General features: G+C 53.6%; 2 protein-coding genes and 1 non-coding gene across 8 annotated transcripts in view; 1 reads left to right on the top strand and 2 right to left on the bottom strand.

The window, feature by feature from the left end:
- Positions 1 to 619, bottom strand: part of LOC140898045 (uncharacterized) — a 129,315-nt gene extending 128,696 nt beyond the window's left edge. The window contains exon 1 of the mRNA XM_073311473.1: positions 605 to 619. The gene's annotated coding sequence lies outside the window, so the exon portion shown is untranslated. The remainder of the gene's footprint in view (positions 1 to 604) is intronic.
- A 393-nt stretch (positions 620 to 1,012) lies between these two features.
- TRNAD-GUC (transfer RNA aspartic acid (anticodon GUC)) lies at positions 1,013 to 1,084 on the top strand. Its single transcript has one exon. It is a non-coding gene; the product is annotated as a tRNA-Asp (tRNA).
- Positions 1,085 to 9,946: 8,862 nt separating this feature from the next.
- LOC140898036 (uncharacterized) lies at positions 9,947 to 16,346 on the bottom strand. 6 transcript variants are annotated; one of them, XM_073311442.1, is made up of 4 exons: positions 16,298 to 16,346; positions 13,786 to 13,912; positions 13,072 to 13,221; positions 9,947 to 12,737 (listed from the first exon to the last, which is right to left on the bottom strand). In XM_073311442.1, the coding sequence occupies exons 2-4, from the start codon at positions 13,910 to 13,912 to the stop codon at positions 11,026 to 11,028; spliced, it is 1,989 nt and encodes a 662-aa protein (XP_073167543.1). In that variant the 5' UTR covers positions 16,298 to 16,346; the 3' UTR covers positions 9,947 to 11,025. The 6 variants fall into 6 exon arrangements, with proteins under 6 accessions (XP_073167543.1, XP_073167542.1, XP_073167545.1 ...); XM_073311441.1 differs by lacking the exon at positions 16,298 to 16,346 and adding an exon at positions 15,370 to 15,504; XM_073311444.1 differs by lacking the exon at positions 16,298 to 16,346 and adding an exon at positions 14,270 to 14,509 and having other exon boundaries at positions 13,108 to 13,221.
- Between the last annotated feature and the right edge of the window lie 739 nt (positions 16,347 to 17,085).

Here is a 17,085-nt window from a genome sequence, read left to right as displayed (position 1 = left end):
GACAGGGACGGGGGCTAGGACACATGGATGAAGCGCTGGGCGACTTTACGCAGACACAGAAACTGAGACCCGGATTCTTTTAAACACTCAAAGCAGGTGTGACCGTGAGATCTCTGTGTGTGTGTGTGTGGGGGGGGGGCTCCTGTAAATATTTCACTCGATCAAGTCCCCTCTAGCATTTCAGTTACATCTTACACAGGGGGGAGAGCAGCCCTGTCCAGGCACCGTGATGCACTGGGCCTAAGGACATGGCCCTGGGAAAAGGGAGCTGAGATCCTGGGAAAGGGGGGAGGAGAAACCCCAGTCCCTATTTTTGCAACTCCTGCAGCTGGCTCAACCCATCTGGGGGCAAACTTTATTCCCTCTGCCACCCCTCATTCCTGAGTTTCCACCTCCGCCCAGCCTGGCAGGGCCTGTGCCCCTGCTCTCACCCCCCTCTGCTCCCCACGTGTCTCTGTCCCGGGCGCCCCGCACACACCGGGGGCTGGCGGCAGCTTTCCCGGGCCCGGGGCAGGGAATCGCAGCCGGCTCCGCGGGGAGCAGCCCGGGGCCAAACCCGCCCCCTGCAGCCCGGGGGTGACGGGGGGGGGCGGGTCTCTCTTACCTTCCCTCCGAGCGGGGCCCCCCCGGGGCAGGGGCCGGGCCGGGAAGGGGCCCTGGCCGGGCTGGGGGCTCTGCCCTGGGAGAGGCTCCCGGGGAGCAGCGGGCAGGGCCCGGCTGGAGGTTCCCCTCTCCCGGCTGCAGCCCGGGCTCCGGGCTCCCAGCACCAGCCGCCGGGGCGCGGGGATCTCGCCGGGAGCCAGAGTCCCCGCAGCGGCTGCGAGTCACTTCTGGGCCGGGCCTGAGCCCCGCGATCGCTCCCCCCAGAGCCGCCCCCCAGCCGCTCCTGGGTCCTAGCGATCAACTCACCGAAGGATCAGCATCCCTGTGCCCGGCTCCTGTTACACTCACAGGCTCCGAGGTCACAAGGGCCTGTCCTGAGCATCTACCTCCGGAAATGCAACCAGCCACCTCCTCGTTAGTATAGTGGTGAGTATCCCCGCCTGTCACGCGGGAGACCGGGGTTCGATTCCCCGACGGGGAGTGTAGTTCATTTTTGACGGAACAAGGAGCAATGGTCTCAAGTTGCAAGGGGGACATTTGATATTTGGAAATACTAGTTTACTCGGAGGATGGTGAAGCACTGAAATGCGTTGCCTAGGGAGGTGGTGGAATCTCCAGCCTTAGAGGTTTTTAAGGTCCGGCTTGACAAAGCCCTGGCTGGGACGATTTAGTTGGGGTTGGTCCTGCTTTGAGCAGGAGATCAGACTAGATGACCTCCTGAGGCCTCTTCCAACCTTAATCTTCTATAAGGTGACCAGATGTCTTGATAAAATCGGGACTGTCCTGATATTTAGTTGTTCGTCCTACATCCTGTCCGATGTACGGTCGGGACACCATTTATCCCGATATTTTGCTTCGGTGGCACTCTGGCTTTTTTTTTTTTTTTTTTTGCTTGGGGCGGCGAAAAACTTAGAGCAGGCCCTGGTGGCGGGGGGGGGGGGGGGGGGGCCGGTGAGCCTGTGGCTGCCCCCGCATGTGTCCTGATATTTTGTTCTTGTCATCTGGTCACCTAATCTTCTATGATTCCATCACCAAATTTTTCGTTGCCTCAGGCCTGGTCTACACTACAAGTGTATGTCAGATTTAGCAGCGTTAAATCTGAATTAACCCTGCACCCGTCCACACAACAAAGCCATTTTTTCGACATAAAGGACTCTTAAAACCGATTTCTGTACTCCTCCCCAACGAGGGGATTAGCACTGAAATCGACATTGCTGTTTCGAATTAGGGTTAGTGTGGATGCAATACGAAGGTATTGGCCTCTGGGAGCTATCCCACAGTGCACCATTGTGACCACTCTGGACAGCACTCTGAACTCGGATGCACTGGCCAGGTGTACAGGAAAAGCCCCGGGAACTTTTGAAACTCATTTCCTGTTTGGCCAGGCGAGCTCATCAGCACAGGTGACCATGCAGTCCCAGAATCAGAAAAGAGCTCCAGCATGGACCGAACAGGAGGTACTCGATCTGATCGCTGTGTGGGGAGAGGAATCCGTGCTATCAGAACTACGTTCCAAAAGACGAAATGCCAAAACATTTCAAAAAATCTCCGAGGCCATGAGGGACAGAGGCTACATCAGGGACGCAACACAGTGCCGCGTGAAACTTAAGGAGCTCAGACAAGCGTACCAGAAAACCAAAGAATCAAACGGACGCTCTGGGACAGAGCCCCAGACATGCCGCTTCTACGCTGAGCTGCATGCCATTCTAGGGGGGGCCGCCACCACTACCCCACCCCTGTCCGTGGACTCCGAGGATGGGATACTCTCCACCATGGCTGAGGATTTTGCAGATGGGGAAGATGAGGAGGAGGAGGACGAGCTTGGGGAGAGCACACAGCACACTGTTCTCCCCAACAGCCAGGATCTTTTTATCACCCTGACTGAAATACCCTCCCAACCCAACGAAGCCGGAGAAGGGACCTCTGGTGAGTGTACCTTTTTAAATATAATACATGTTATAAAAGCAAGCATTTTTTAATGATTAAGTAGCCCTGAGGACTTGGGATGCATTCGTGGCCAGTACTGCTACTGGAAAAGTCTGTTAACATGTCTGGGGATGGAGCAGAAATCCTCCAGGGACATCTCCATGAAGGTCTCCTGGGGGTACTCTAAAAGCCTTTGCAGAAGGTTTCTGGGGAGGGCAGCCTTATTCCATCCTCCATGGTAGGACACTTTACCATGCCATGCTAGTAGCAAGTAATCTGGTATCATTGCATGACAAAGCCTGGCAGCATATGGTCCCGGTGTTTGCTGGCATTCAAGCAACATCCATTCTTTATCTCTCTGTGTTATCCTCAGGAGAGTGATATCGTTCATGGTAACCTGGTTGAAATAGGGGAATTTGATTAAGGGGACATTCAGAGTGGCCATTCCGACTGAGCTGTTTGCCTCTGGCTGAAAAGAAATCCTCCCTGCAGTTAACCACGTGGTGGGAGGGGGGGCCATTGGCACTGAGCTGTTCGCATTTGGCTAGCAGGGATCTTCCCTGATACCAGCCAGGCGGTGGGGGTAGGGGAAAAGCGATCATCCCAGAGAATTGGATGGGGAGAGGGGGTTAGTTTAGTTTCTGCTGCTGCACGTTGACAGGAAAACTGCAGCAGTAAATGGCCAACTCAATGGGCTTTGCTTGGTATGGGAAAGGAGGGGGCTGCTGTTATGAAGGTTGCAGAAGCTGAAAGACTATGGCTTACCATGGCTGCCTGCAAGCCAAATTCTGTTGCCCGGCCCTGCATGTGTGATCTCTAACACCAAAGCCACAGGCACTCAATATAAGAAGCAAAATGCGACCTTGTACCAAAATCACATGTGCTATGTAATGTGAATAGTGTTGTTCACCGTGAAAGAGTATAGCCATTGTTCTGTAAAATGTATCTTTTTAAATACTTCACTCCCTTTTTTTCCTCCAGCAGCTGCAAACGTTTCAAGCCTCCCTCCTCCGTCCCAGAGGCTATCTCAGATAAGGCGGCGAAAAAACCGCACACACGATGACATGTTCTCTGAGCTCATGCAGTCATCCGGCACTGACAGAGCTGTGTGGAGGACACAATAGAAGAGTACAGGACCGTGGCCGATGAACGTGAGGATAGGTGACGGCAGGAAGATCAGAGGAGGCATGAGGAAATGCTGGGGATACTGCGGGATCAAACGGACATGCTCCGATGTCTGGTGGAGGTTCATGAACGGCAGCAGGATCACAGACTGCTGCTGCAGACCCTGCTTAACCTCCTCCCTCCTCCCCAAGTTCCATAGCCTCCTCACCCAGATGCCCAAGAACGCGTCGGGGGAGGCGCCAGGCACCCAACCATTCCACCCCAGTGGACAGCCCAAGCAACAGAAGGCTGGCATTCAACAAGTATTAAAGTGGCCTTTTCCTTCCCTCCTACCCTCCTCCCACACCCCACCAGGCTACCTTGCGAGTTATCTCCCTATTTTTATAATCAATTAATAAAGAATACATGTTTTTTAAATGATAGTGACTTTATTTCCTTTGCAAGCAAGCTATGATCGAAGGCGGGAGGGTGGGTGGCTTACAGGGAATTAGAGTCAACCAAGGGGCGGGTTTTCATCAAGGAGAAACAAACAGAAGTGTCACACAGTACCCTGGCCAGTCATGAAACTGGATTTCAAAGCTTCTCTGATGCGCACCACTTCCTGCTGTGCTCTTCTAACTGCCCTGGTATCTAGCTGCGTGTATTCAGCGGCCAGGTGATATGCATCAACCTCCCACCCCGCCATAAACATCTCCCCCTTACTCTCACAGATATTGTGGAGCACACAATAAGCAGCAATAACAATGGGAATATTGGTTTCACTGAGGTCTGAGCAAGTCAGTAAACTGCGCCAGCGACCCTTTAAAAGTCCAAATGCACACTCTACCACCTTTCTGCACTTGCTCAGCCTATAGTTGAACAGCTCCTGACTACTGTCCAGGATGCCTGTGTACGGCTTCATGAGCCATGGCATTAAGGGGTAGGCTGGGTCCCCAAGGATAACTATAGGGATTTCAGCATCCCCAATGGTTATTTTCTGGTCTGGAAGTAAATCCCTTCCTGCAGCCATTTAAACAGACTAGAGTTCCTGAAGCGTTATGAACCTTTCCCGGCCATCCTACATTGATGTTGGTGAAACGTCCCTTGTGATCCACCAGTGCTTGCAGCACCATTGAAAAGTACCTCTTGCGGTTTACGTACTGGCTGCCCTGGTGGTCCGGTCCCAAGATAGGGATATGCGTTCCGTCTATAGCCCCTCCACAGTTAGGGAATCCCATTGCAGCAAAGCCATCTAGTATGACCTGCACCTTTCCCAGAGTCACTACCTTTGATAGCAGCAGCTCAGTGATTGCATTGGCAACTTGCATCACAGCAACCCCCACCGTAGATTTGCTCACTCCAAATTGATTACCGACTGACCGGTAGCTGTCTGGCATTGCAAGCGTCCACAGAATTATTGCCACTTGCTTCTCAACTGTGAGGGCTGCTCTCATCTTGGTATTCTTGCGCTTCAGGGCAGGGGAAAGCAAGTCACAAAGTTCCATGAAAGTGCCCTTATGCATGCGAAAGTTTCGGAGCCACTGGGAATCATCCCAGACCTGCAACAATATGTGGTCCCACCAGACTGTGCTTGTTTCCCGGGCCCAGAATCGGCGTTCCACGGCATGAGCCTGCCCCATTAACACCATGATCTCAAAATTGCGGGGAATGCGGTTTTAGAGAAAAGTGCGTTCATGTCCTCATCACCGTGCTGCCATCGCCTGCTCACCTGGTTTTTCAGGTGCTGGTTCTGCATACACGGCACGATAATGCGCAAGGTGTTTACAATGGTCATAACTGCTGTGGTGAGTGGAAGGGGCTCCATGTTTGCTGTGCTATGGCGTCTGCTCCTGCTCGGGCAATCCAGGAAAAAATGATTGTTTGCCTTTGCTCTGGCGGAAGAAGGGGCGACTGACAACATGGCTTCCAGGGTTGGCTTCCAGGGAATTAAAATCAACAAAGGGGGTGGCTTTGCGAGAAACAGAATGGCCCCCTCAAGGACAGAACTCAAAACCTCGAGGATAGAACTCAAAACTGGGTTTAGCAGGCCGTTGATTTCACGCAGGGAGGGAGGAGAAAATGAACACAAAACAAATCTGGTCTATTTCTTGTTTTGAGCCACTTCATCTATCTTTGTACAGCTTGCTGGCAGCCGACTGTGCCGTACGACCGCTAGCCGTCGTCATCTCCTGGGTGCAGATTAAAAGACAGTGCACTGCCTCGCCTCCCTCACCCCCTCTGCCTCTTCTCCCTTCCCCCCCTGCATTCAGCCACCTCCTCGAAGGTCACCAGCATCTGAAACAGGAGTCCCCCACTGACTACGTGCTTCCCCTGCCAGAATCCACTGGTCACAGCGGGGAAAACCAAAACATTGAAGCTCTGGGATGGCTGGAGAAGCAGAAACCCACCCCCACCCTGCTCAGAGCAGCCAGGAGGCTTCAGGGGGTGGGAGAAGGTGAGAGCTCCTTGTGCCCCCCAGCACATGGAGCAAGGCAGGGTCTTCTCATTTCCCACATGCCTGCCAGCCACAGGCTGACACGGGAAGCAGAGCTCTGAGCCGGGGACGGGGACAGGAATCCCAACAGCTTCCCTTCATATTTCACAGCAGCCTCTGCCCAGTGGGGTCAGGCTCCAGCACTGGGAGTCTGGTCCGTTTTCCCAGCCCTGCCCAGAGGGGTTGGGTCCTGTTTTAGAAATTGGGGAATGTTTATAACACCCTTCTCCCTGCCTCTCCCTCACGTCATCCAGCTGCTCCCTGAAAATCCCCTACCTGAGCTGGCTCCATCACAGCCATTTCCCTTCCCTGTCCCCTGGAAGACGGGATGATCTGGAGTGAAATCTAGATGTGTTTCTTCAGCCTGTCACGGTGAGAGGGGTGATGCGGGAGGTTACAGAAGGGGCTTGAGTCCAAGTCACACCCTGATTCCCCCCAGGCTCTCTCCCTGCAGATAGATGCTCTGGGCTCTGCCATGCTGGGAACAAACCCAGTTAGTTTATTACCACACAGGCCAGGCCCCTCCCAGCAGAACTAAACTCTCCAGGGACCCTTTTAAACCTCCCCGTAACAGCATCTCTGAGTGAAATGCTGGAAAAAGAGCAAAATCAAAGGAGTCACTTCAGGGTACTGCCCCACAGTGTACTGTGACCCCCTCTAGCTCTCCCTCTTCTCCCTAAGTAGTGCAGTCCTCAGCAGAGCGAGCAACTGGCTTTTCCTCTCTCAGCTCCTGCCCTTGTTCCCAGGAGAGTCAGTCTGCTCAGGTGGATGCAGGGAATAGATCTGGGCAGAGCTGGGAACCTCCTCCCCACTTGTTGCTCCTACTGCCCCTTACAGTCTCTCCACTGTCCCTTTTTATCTTCTTCCCTCTCCCTGGGAGAATGGGTGACTGCCCCATTGACATGGACCTTTGTCTCATTAAGCAGATCAGTCACTGACACTGGTAATGGGGGGTTGAACCTGGCTGTGTCACTGAGGGCAGCAGCTCTGGGACTCACAGACACACGGGGAACCCTCTTCCCTTGTAGGCCAAACTCACCAGCCGGTCCCTGAAAGTGGCCCTTTGTGCAGAGTCATTTCCCTGCCCGGCTCCAGCCCTTTCCCCAGGTCTCTCCATCCCCTGCAGGCTCAGGCTCAGGTACTCTAGAGGCTGGCTTCAGCCACTGGTTGCAGCCCCTGGGCTGGTCTCAGAGGGGTATGAGGAAGCGGGAATGTTCTTAATGTTTTTTTCTGAATATTGTGTGTGCCTCCCTTTTCCCATGTGTTACTCAAGTATCGGGGGTGGGATACAGATGTGTGATGATTGTGGACATCCCTAGAGGGCAGGTGTGACATGCAGACTGGCTGCCTGGGCACAGAGAATGGCTGACACTCTGTATCCTGGCAAGTGATGGCTGGAGTCCGTCCTCTGCAAGGAGCCAGCCGAAGGTGTTGGAGAACAAAGAGAGAGGGGGAGGCCAGGTGACCTGTTTTCCTAGGAAGGAGAGAAAGCACGGTGGAGGAGCAGCTGGGCATCACTCAGGATGAGGGGCTGGAAGCGCATCAGTCTTCTGATTTGGGACTCAGCGGGGAGAGCCCAGGGCTCTGGACTCTGGATTCCCTTCGAGCCAGACTTTGCTGAATGCTCCTGATTTCTGTGCTAACAAGCTCTGTTCTACGCTGTGTTCCCAACGACTAACAAACCCTTCTGTTTTCCAAGCCGGCTGAGAGTCATGGCTGACTGTGGAGGTGGGGTGCATGGCCCCTGTGAGGGGTGTGTCAGGCTTCCCCAGGTGTCTCGCCCAGGTGGACTCCCTGCGAGGAGCTCGCGGTGTGAACAAGGGTTCTGAAAATGCCAGTGTTAGACCCAGGAAGCTTCTTGCCCTGGTGAGAGTGTGCTCCGAGGGGTGACACACTGCACCAGAATCCTGCCTGGCTTCATTCAGAGCTGACCCAGGGTACAGAGACTGTGACTGTGTGACACAGGGCTGTCGTAAACACCTACCTCCCCTCCAAGCTCTGGTTACCTCAGCTCTCAGATGAGTAAAGAAGGAGCAGCCGAGCCCAGTGGCTGGCCTGCAACGAAAACATCTGAATCAGCTTTGGAAACAAATACAGAGCATGTCTGGTAACTGCCCCTCCCTACTTCTGGATGCTTTGGAGCAAGATCAGCCCCGCGCTCTGCACCTGTGCTGAGACACAACATGACAATGTGTGAAGTGAGTTTAATATGTGTTTGTTACACCTGCCAGACTGTGCCTCACACCTTTGTGGGCATGGCCGTCAGAGTCGCCGACATGACCATCCCCTTGTACGACAGGGTAACAGACAATGCTGTCTGTCCAAGTTACATTTTCGTGGCAATGCCTAATTCGGAAGAGATACAGTTTAGCTACCCTGTGGTTAGCGAGCAGGGAGATGCTGAGCTCAGAGAACCTTTACAGTTTAAAGCACCAAAATTGTGGATCAATCGGCTCATTCTCCTGGGACAAGAGTGCCCCCACCCCTTGGTCTGTGTTGCTTATAAAGGGGATCCCTGCACAGCACGGCACAGCAGAGTCTGCCATGACACTATCCGGCCTTCATTCTCCTGCTCATGAAGGATGTCCTGTCCTTTGCAGGAGAGACAGAGCGGAGGAGTGAGATCACTTTAAAATTCAACCTCAAGCCCTTTCATGAAATTTTGTCAGGCCAAAGCTGTGAAATATCATCATGCCATTTCTACACAAGGCAACACTCAGGGAAGGTGAGATGAGCACCCCGCTGCTTCGCGCCTTCTCTTTGGACTTGAAACATCGAATGTGGGTTGCACCTGGACTATCCAAGCTTTAAACATGTTCAAGAAGAGATCAAAGGCCTGACAATTTACAGTGTTGGGGGGAAGGTCTCCTGCACTTGTCTGTGGTTGCCCTGACCGCCACTGTCAAAATTAAGGCCACCTTACTTCTCAATAAGAGTGTCCACAGAGGGGTTTGGAGCCCTGGGATTTATTTGCATTAACTTTGCACTGTTAGCATCAGACAAGCATCAGACAAGCCGTGAGGAAGGAAAGGAAAGGGAACATGGGAGGTGGTGGGAGAGTGCTAACTTTTTAGGTTTTGGTGCTAACTCTTTAGTTTTAAATGTTTTCATTTCTTTTCCATGACGCCCCCACAAACAGGGGCAGACATTCAGAGGCAGCGCTTGGCAAAGGAACAGGAATAGTAGCCACCCAATCCGGATCAGAGTTTTCAGGCCATGAACAATAATGGGTCATTTACCATCGGAATCAGCGGTAGAGTCTGCGTCCATAAGAAAATGGGCGTATTTACCATGGGGCAATTAACCTGCATTACTAGCCCACTGCGAAAGGGTGAGGTCAGCACGGTGTCCCCCGAGCTGACCAATGAAAAGGAGAAACAGAGCAATTCCTTTTAAAAATGATTTGACTTTGGCCATACAAATCGGTACACGTGCCAGAAGGAAGAACATCCCTGAAATGGATCAAAACAAAGAATGTAGCATCCATAAAAGGCTGAAAACTTAAATAGGCCATTAGAAATACAAACCATGTGGTAGAAAAATCCGCATCGATAATGCAATAAATGAAGTCAGAGAAAAGTCAAGTGGGCACTTCCGAGTGTGCAGGATGGGGGGTTACTTACGGAAATAAGGTTTTAAAATCAATTTTCAATTGCAAGTGGGGGAGGGGAATCACATGTTCCTGGAAGCGTAAAATGGCATCAAATGTTACAGGATTATACAACCATCCTAGATATAGGGATTTTGGAAGGGGTAGCAGTAAAACTATGAAGCTAGTACACCCCAAAGGCTCAGACACAAAAAGATAAGACAAAAACAAAACGTATTCATTTCTTTATTTAAATTCTAGACTGTTGGGTGCATAACTCACGGGGTTTGAATTCTTGGGGTTGTCAATCTGTCTTGGGGTTGCATATCTATGCTTAGTAAAAAAAATACCACTTTTGAGAAGCCCTGTATAGGAGACACTCTAAGGCCCTTAGGGACAGATTTTCAAAAGGATTTAGGCCACTAGTGGCATATTACAAAGTATCTAGGTGCCTTGAAACTTTTGGCCTTTAGTGAATATTTGGGAAACAAGTTCTGTAGACAAATGGGACATGGGATAAAGCACTAGGGTGCTGGACAGAGAGACAAAGTAATTGGCTAAAGCAAGACCCACTGGTGGATCAAAGGAAATTGAAGGAGGTTTGAGACAGCACTGAACTCAAATTACAACATTTCAATAGAAACAGGAACTGTTACACTAGACACATGGGGAGATGTGGTAGCTGATAGAGATGTAAAAGCTTAACAGGGGTCTAGAGTGAAGGTGGGGCCTGGCCCAAGTGTCCTTCTCCTCATCTCCATGGAAGGGAGATCCCGCCTGGGAGGGGAATGGAGAGGGGGGAACTTCAGCCAGGCAGAGGGAGCGTCCATAGGAGTTTCTCTCTCTCCCTTCCCCCACCTCTGGCCCATCAGCTCAGCAGCAAGGGCTGCAACAGGGAGGAGGGGCTGATGGGGGCTTCTCCTCCTCTGCCTGGGGTTTGCTTACATCAGGCAGAGCCAGAGGGTCACTGACCAGCTGATGCTCGACTGCTGCTGGATCCTCACCCCAGCAAGAGCCAAAAGCCCCTGATGTGTGTGGGAATTAGGAAATGGGTTTGTTACTGTGGCTTAGTCAGGACCCTGAGAGAATTTCCCTGCTGTGTGGGGGAGTCTCTGATGTTCCACATGGCGTTAGCTCCACTTGGAGCATTTTCCACACTGAGAACATCTCAGAGGTTTCTTCCCTGTGCAGATTTGCAAATGCCTGATACTCCGGGAGCACCAAATGAAGATTCCCCCACATTCAAGGTCTCTCTGTTGTGTCAGTCACTGATATGTGAAGTCAAATTGAATCTTTTCCAGCAGTCAGGCTATTTCTGGGGTCTCTCACCCTTGTGGATTTTCTGATGTTTGGTGAGCTCCGGGCTCTTACTGAAGCTTTTCCCACACTCAAGGCATTTATAAGGTCTCTCCCTCATGTGGATTCTCCCATGTCGAGTAAGGTGTGAGCGCCGACTGAAAGTTTTCCCACAGTCCAAGCATTTATGGGGTTTCTCTCCCGTGTGGGTTTTCTGATGTGTATTAAAGGTTGTTTTGTGGTGGAAACTTTTCCCACACTCAAGGCATTTATAAGGTCTTTCTCCTGTGTGTATTCTCCCATGTTTAGTAAGAGATGAACTTGCCATAAAACTTTTCCCGCACTCAAGACATTTATAGGGTCTTTCTCCAGTGTGGATTCTCCCATGTATAGTAAGGGATGAATTTAGCAGAAAACTTTTCCCACACTCAAGGCATTTATAGGGTCTTTCTCCAGTGTGGATTCTCCCATGCACAGTGAGGGATGAATTTTGTACAAAACTTTTCCCACACTCAAGGCATTTATATGGTCTCTCTCCTGTGTGGATTCTGCTATGTTCAAGAAGGTATGAGCTCTGACCAAAACTTTTCCCACAATCCAAACATTTATATGGTCTTTCTCTTGTGTGGATTTTCCTATGATTAATAAGTCTTGAGCGCTGACTGAAAGTTTTCCCACAGTCCAAGCATTTATGGACTTTCTCTCCTGTGTGGGTTTTCTGATGTGTAGTAAGATTTGATCTCTGAATGAAACTTTTCCCACACTCAAGGCATTTATAGGGTTTTTCTCCAGTGTGGATTCTCCTATGTATAGTAAGGGATGTATTTTGTACAAAACTTTTTCCACACTCAAGGCATTTATAAGGTCTTTCTCCTGTGTGGATTCTCCCATGTTTAGTAAAGGATGAACTTGTCATAAAACTTTTCCCACACTTAAGACATTTAAAGGGTCTTTCTCCAGTGTGGATTCTCCCATGTATAGTAAGGGATGAACTTGCCATAAAACTTTTCCCACACTCAAGGCATTTATACGGTCTCTCTCCTGTGTGGATTCTGCTATGTTCAATAAGTCTTGAGCACTGACTGAAAGTTTTCCCACAGTCCAAGCATTTATGGGCTTTCTCTCCCTTGTGGGTTTTCTGATGTGTATTAAAGGTTGATTTGTGATGGAAGCTTTTCCCACACTCAAGGCATTTATAGGGTCTTTCTCCCATGTGGATTTGCCCATGATTATTGAGGAATGAACTTTTTCTAAAACATTTTCCACACTCAAGACATCTATAGGGTCTCTCTCCTGTGTGCATTCTCTGGTGTATAATATGACAGGACTTCTTATTGAAGCTTTTCCTACAGTCTAAGCATTTATAGGACTTCTCTCCTGTCTGGGTTCTCCAATGTGTAAGAAGGGTTGCAGTGAAACGGAATCTTTTCCCACAGTCAAGGCATTTGTAGGGTTTCTCTTCATTGTGACTTGTCTGCTGGACTGTGGCTTCCTTGGCATCCTTGCATCCTCCGCCACATTGAGTGGATTCATGCAGTTTCTTCCTGGGATAGTTTCCCAGCTGCATCTCTGATCCGTGTTGATCTCCACAGGCATTGCCCTGTTCCCAGCCCTGGGAAAAATTCCCTTCAGCTCTTCTAAAAAATGTCTCCTGCAGTTCCACTTTCTCAGGACTTTCCTGCTGCTGATTCTCCTCCTTGTTCTCACTCACTGTCCTATCACCTGCTGGGAGAGAGAGAACCCAAAAAGGAGTCACTGCCTGTGCCCGGGGAGAAAGGACAGAAAGGGGAATATCAAACAGGGAAAACACAACACAGTAACTGTTGGGGAGATGGAGACACTGGATTCTGCCTCCACATCCCACCCAAACACTCCCAGGGAAGTCAAGTCAGGGAGGAAATTCCCGACAGCTAACAGGATGGGTGGGAAGCTGTGACTGATCTTTGCCTTCATGATACCACACCTGCTGACTGCAGCCCTGACCTGGGTGAGAAGGGGCAGAACTGAGGGCTCTCGCTCATGGCACATTTTGGGAGTCCCAGCTTTTTCCTTCACTCACCTGATGGTTTCTCTGCCAGTTTTCCTGACGCCTCACCTGTGCGGGTGCCTCTCGGGTTCTCCCTTTCCTTGGAGTCCTGGAGATCTGGGACCCACGGCTCTTCCCCTCGTTCCAGCCGGGCGATCAGGTCAGGTTTGGGAATGGGGACTCCTGCGCAGGTGGTGAAATCAGGAAAGGTCAGGGTGAATGGAGCACTGATAGTTTGTCACAAGAAACATTCCTGGAGTTTAACCTGACCCTACATGGGATTGTGGTAACTCAGACCCCTTGGGAACAGCAGACATCTGGGGGCGGGTGTGTGTTGTTACATCCTCAGGATAGTTGTGCTCTGCGGGACTTGCTGAGACACACACATCTCATGTGTTTAACTCCTGCCTATTTCCAAGCCTGCAGAACTTAGAGCCCTCCGCACAGCTGGAGCTAGTCCCAGGAAAGAAGGCGAATGGTGTGTGAAGGAGAAATAACACAGGCAGGACAATACCCTGCTTCTGGTTCCTTGAAAGCTGGAGAGATGGGGATGAGTTAACATGTCTATTATGTTTCTGACTCTCCTGTTCCCTTGAAGAGGGTATGGAGATCAAAGTGTCTCCCATAGAGGAGCTGTGGACAATGTGATCCTGGCCCCCTAAACCAACTGGCCAGGGAAGAACCTGACCAGATTCAGACACTCAGGCCCCACGGCTTCTAATAACCGAGGGGACGGGACTCCCTTACCCAGCGAGGTCACCGTCTCGTAGTTCTCCTGCATGATGTCCCTGTAGAGGGCTCTCTGAGCGGGGTCCAGCAGAGCCCCCTGCCCCTGGGTGAAATACACAGCCACCTCCTCGAAGGTCACCGGCATCTGAAACACCAAGAGTCCCCCACTCAGAACCTGCTGCCTCAGCCACAATCCCACTAGTCACAGGGGAGGAGGCCCAGAAAAGCTGAATTCTCCCTGCACCCTGCTCAAGAGGCTTCAGGGGGTGAGAGAAAGTGAGAGCTCCTTGTCGTCACCCCCAGCACACAGAGAAGGGGAGGGTCTTCCCATTTCCCACTCGCCTGCCAGCCACAGGCTGAGATGGGAAGCAGAGCTCTGAGCCGGGGACAGGAATCCCAACAGCTTCCCTTCGTATTTCACAGCAGCCTCTGCTCAGTGGGGTCAGGTACCAGCAGTGGGAGTCTGGTCTGTTTTCCGAGCCCCTCCCTGAAAATCCCCTACCTGAGCTAGCTCCATCACAGACATTTCCCTTTCCTGTCCCTTGGAAGATGGAACGATCTGGAGTGAAACGTGGACGTGATTCCTCAGCCTGTCAGGGCAATAGGGGCGATGGGGGAGGTTACAGAAGGGGCTTGAGTCCATGTCACACCCCGATTCCCCCCAGGCTCTCTCCCTGCAGACAGATGCTCTGGGCTCTGCTATGCTGGGAAAACCCTCAGTCACTTTATCACAACACAAACCCGGACCCTCACCCCAGCACTGAACCCCTGAGACACTTTTAACCCTCCTACCTCCCCCCCCACCCCGCCAGGGACAGAGTCTGTAAGACAAATGCTAGAAAAGAGCAGAATCAAAGGAGCCACTTTGGGGGATCCCCCCTGACATTGACCCTGAGGGCAGCATGTCCCCCCAGCAGTGCAGGGACTTGGCCAGGGCAGGAACTGACTTCTCCTCCCTCAGCTCCTCCCCTTGTGCCCAGAAGAGTCAGTCTGCCCCTTTCTGTCTGGGGGATGCAGGGAAGGGATCCAGGCAGGGCTGGGAGCTGGGAACCTCCCTCCCCACTTCCTGCTCCTGTTGCCCCTTTCAATCTCCCCTCTGCCCTTTCTGTCTCCTTCCCTCCCCCCTCTGCCTGGGAGAACTGGGGACTGTGCCGTTCCCATGGGCGTTTGCTCTCCAGGGTGAGCCGGGCTGGGTCACTGAGGGCAGCAGCTCGGGGACCCCGCAGACCCATGAGGAGCCCCTCCCCCTCCGGTAAAACTCATCAGCAGGTCCCTGAAAGGGGCCCTTTGTGCAGAGTCACTGTCCTGCCGGGCCCCAGCCCTGTCCCCCCGGGACTCCCCATCCCCTGCAGGCTGCGGCTCAGGGGCTGGTGTGGGCAGAGCCCGCGGCTGCCACGGGGGCTGATTCCAGGCTCAGTGAAAGTCCCCACCCGGGCTGACCCTGGGGGGCTGTGGGGTGGGGGTTAATGAAGATCTGTCCCTGGCCCAGCCCCACCGGGGGAGCAGCAGTTTCACACTCTGGGCTCTCTGGTAGGCAGCAGTGTCTGAGCCAGGGAGCTCAATTCAAGGGCTCTGACATCAGGAGCAGAGACAGGTACCAACCTCCTCCTCTCCCTCAGCCAGACCCGGAGCCCTCTGCTGGCAGCAGCTCATGCCTGAGCCTCCCTGGCCTGCCCCTGCAGCCCCCAGGGACAGGCAGGCGGAGGCGGATCCCACTGGCCCAGGCGCGCTCAGTCCCTGCCAGAGCCAGCAGTGACTCCGGTCTGACTCCGGTGTGGCTGAGATCGGAATCCTGCCCGGAAATCAGACCAGGGCCCTGGGCAGCCCCCAACACTCAGGAGACACAGACCCCACCAGCATGTGTGTGTCTGACAATAATACACGGGAAACAGGGCGTGTAGGGGGGGAGGGGGAGGCAGAATCTGGATATTTGCTTTGTAGCTTCTGACCCCGTCTGGCTGCTGGGTGGGGCAGCCCCTCCCCCTCACCTGTCCAATGGGGTGGGGGAGTTACCTTGTCTCTCTCCCCATTTCTTCTCCCCGACCCCTACCCTCTATCCCTCTGGTCCCCAGCCAGTCTGGCTGTCCCCAGCCTCCCCTTTCCACATCCCCCCATTTCCCCCGCAGTGACCCCCCCCCCACTCAGAGTTTCCCTCTATTGCAGCCCTGTTCCACCCGCCCCATAAGTCTCCCCGATTCCCCTACATCGCCCCATCCCCCCTTCAGCCACCCCCTTCCTGGCCGCCGCATCCCCCTCCCGCCCCCGGCCTCACACATCCCTGTTCTCCCCTCAGTCCCCCTGTGGCCACTCCCCGCCCCTCTTCAGCCCCCTTCCGGCTGCCCCCGGGGTTGCTGTCCCAGCCCCAGCAGGGCCCGACCGGGCTCCCCCCGCCCCGCACACACCGGGGGCTGGCGGCAGCTTTCCCGGGCCCGGGGCAGGGAATCGCAGCCGGCTCCGCGGGGAGCAGCCCGGGGCCAAACCCGCCCCCTGCAGCCCGGGGGTGCCGGGGGGGGGGGCGGGTCTCTCTTACCTTCCCCCCGAGCGGGGCCCCCCGGGGCAGGGGCAGGGGCCGGGCCGGGAAGGGGCCCTGGCCGGGCTGGGGGCTCTGCCCTGGGAGAGGCTCCCGGGGAGCAGCGGGCAGGGCCCGGCTGGAGGTTCCCCTCTCCCGGCTGCAGCCCGGGCTCCGGGCTCCCAGCACCAGCCGCCGGGGCTCGGGGATCTCGCCGGGAGCCAGAGTCCCCGCAGCGGCTGCGAGTCACTTCCTGGGCCGGGCCTGAGCCCCGCGATCCTCCCCCCAGAGCCGCCCCCGGGTCCTAGCGATCAACCCACGACACTGCAGCATCCCTGTGCCCGGCTCCTGTTACACTCACAGGCTCCAAGGTCACAAGGGACCATCATGAGCATCTTGCCCAGGGGTTCTCACCACCAAATTTCGTGGCCTCAGAGGGTGGCCAGCAACTCTCGCTGGTGCCCGCTCTCACACTTGCCCCTATAATCCCAATTAACTTTACTAGAAACCAATCAATATGCAGAGAGGTAAAAGGAGGGAATACTCCCCCTAGTGTGGGGAACTTTTCTGGCTTCTACCGAGCCCCAGAGGAACTGGCGAGCAAAAGGATCTGAGTCCTTTACCCAGAGGCCTGCATGACCTCGAGCACCCCTTTCCCCCCTGCCCGCTTCCACTCTGGACCCGTAACCCAAGGCTGGGCCCAGGGCTCCTGAGGCGCTCGACCCCCAATCTTGTGATCACTCAGGACAGGTGTCCCCATTGTGGGGTGTTCTCTCCACTCTGGATGCTTCCTTGATCATTGCACAGAG

Source organism: Lepidochelys kempii, chromosome 14 (genome assembly GCF_965140265.1).
Source record: "Lepidochelys kempii isolate rLepKem1 chromosome 14, rLepKem1.hap2, whole genome shotgun sequence".
Taxonomy (NCBI): domain Eukaryota; kingdom Metazoa; phylum Chordata; order Testudines; family Cheloniidae; genus Lepidochelys; species Lepidochelys kempii.
This window is presented reverse-complemented; position numbering and strand designations above follow the sequence as displayed.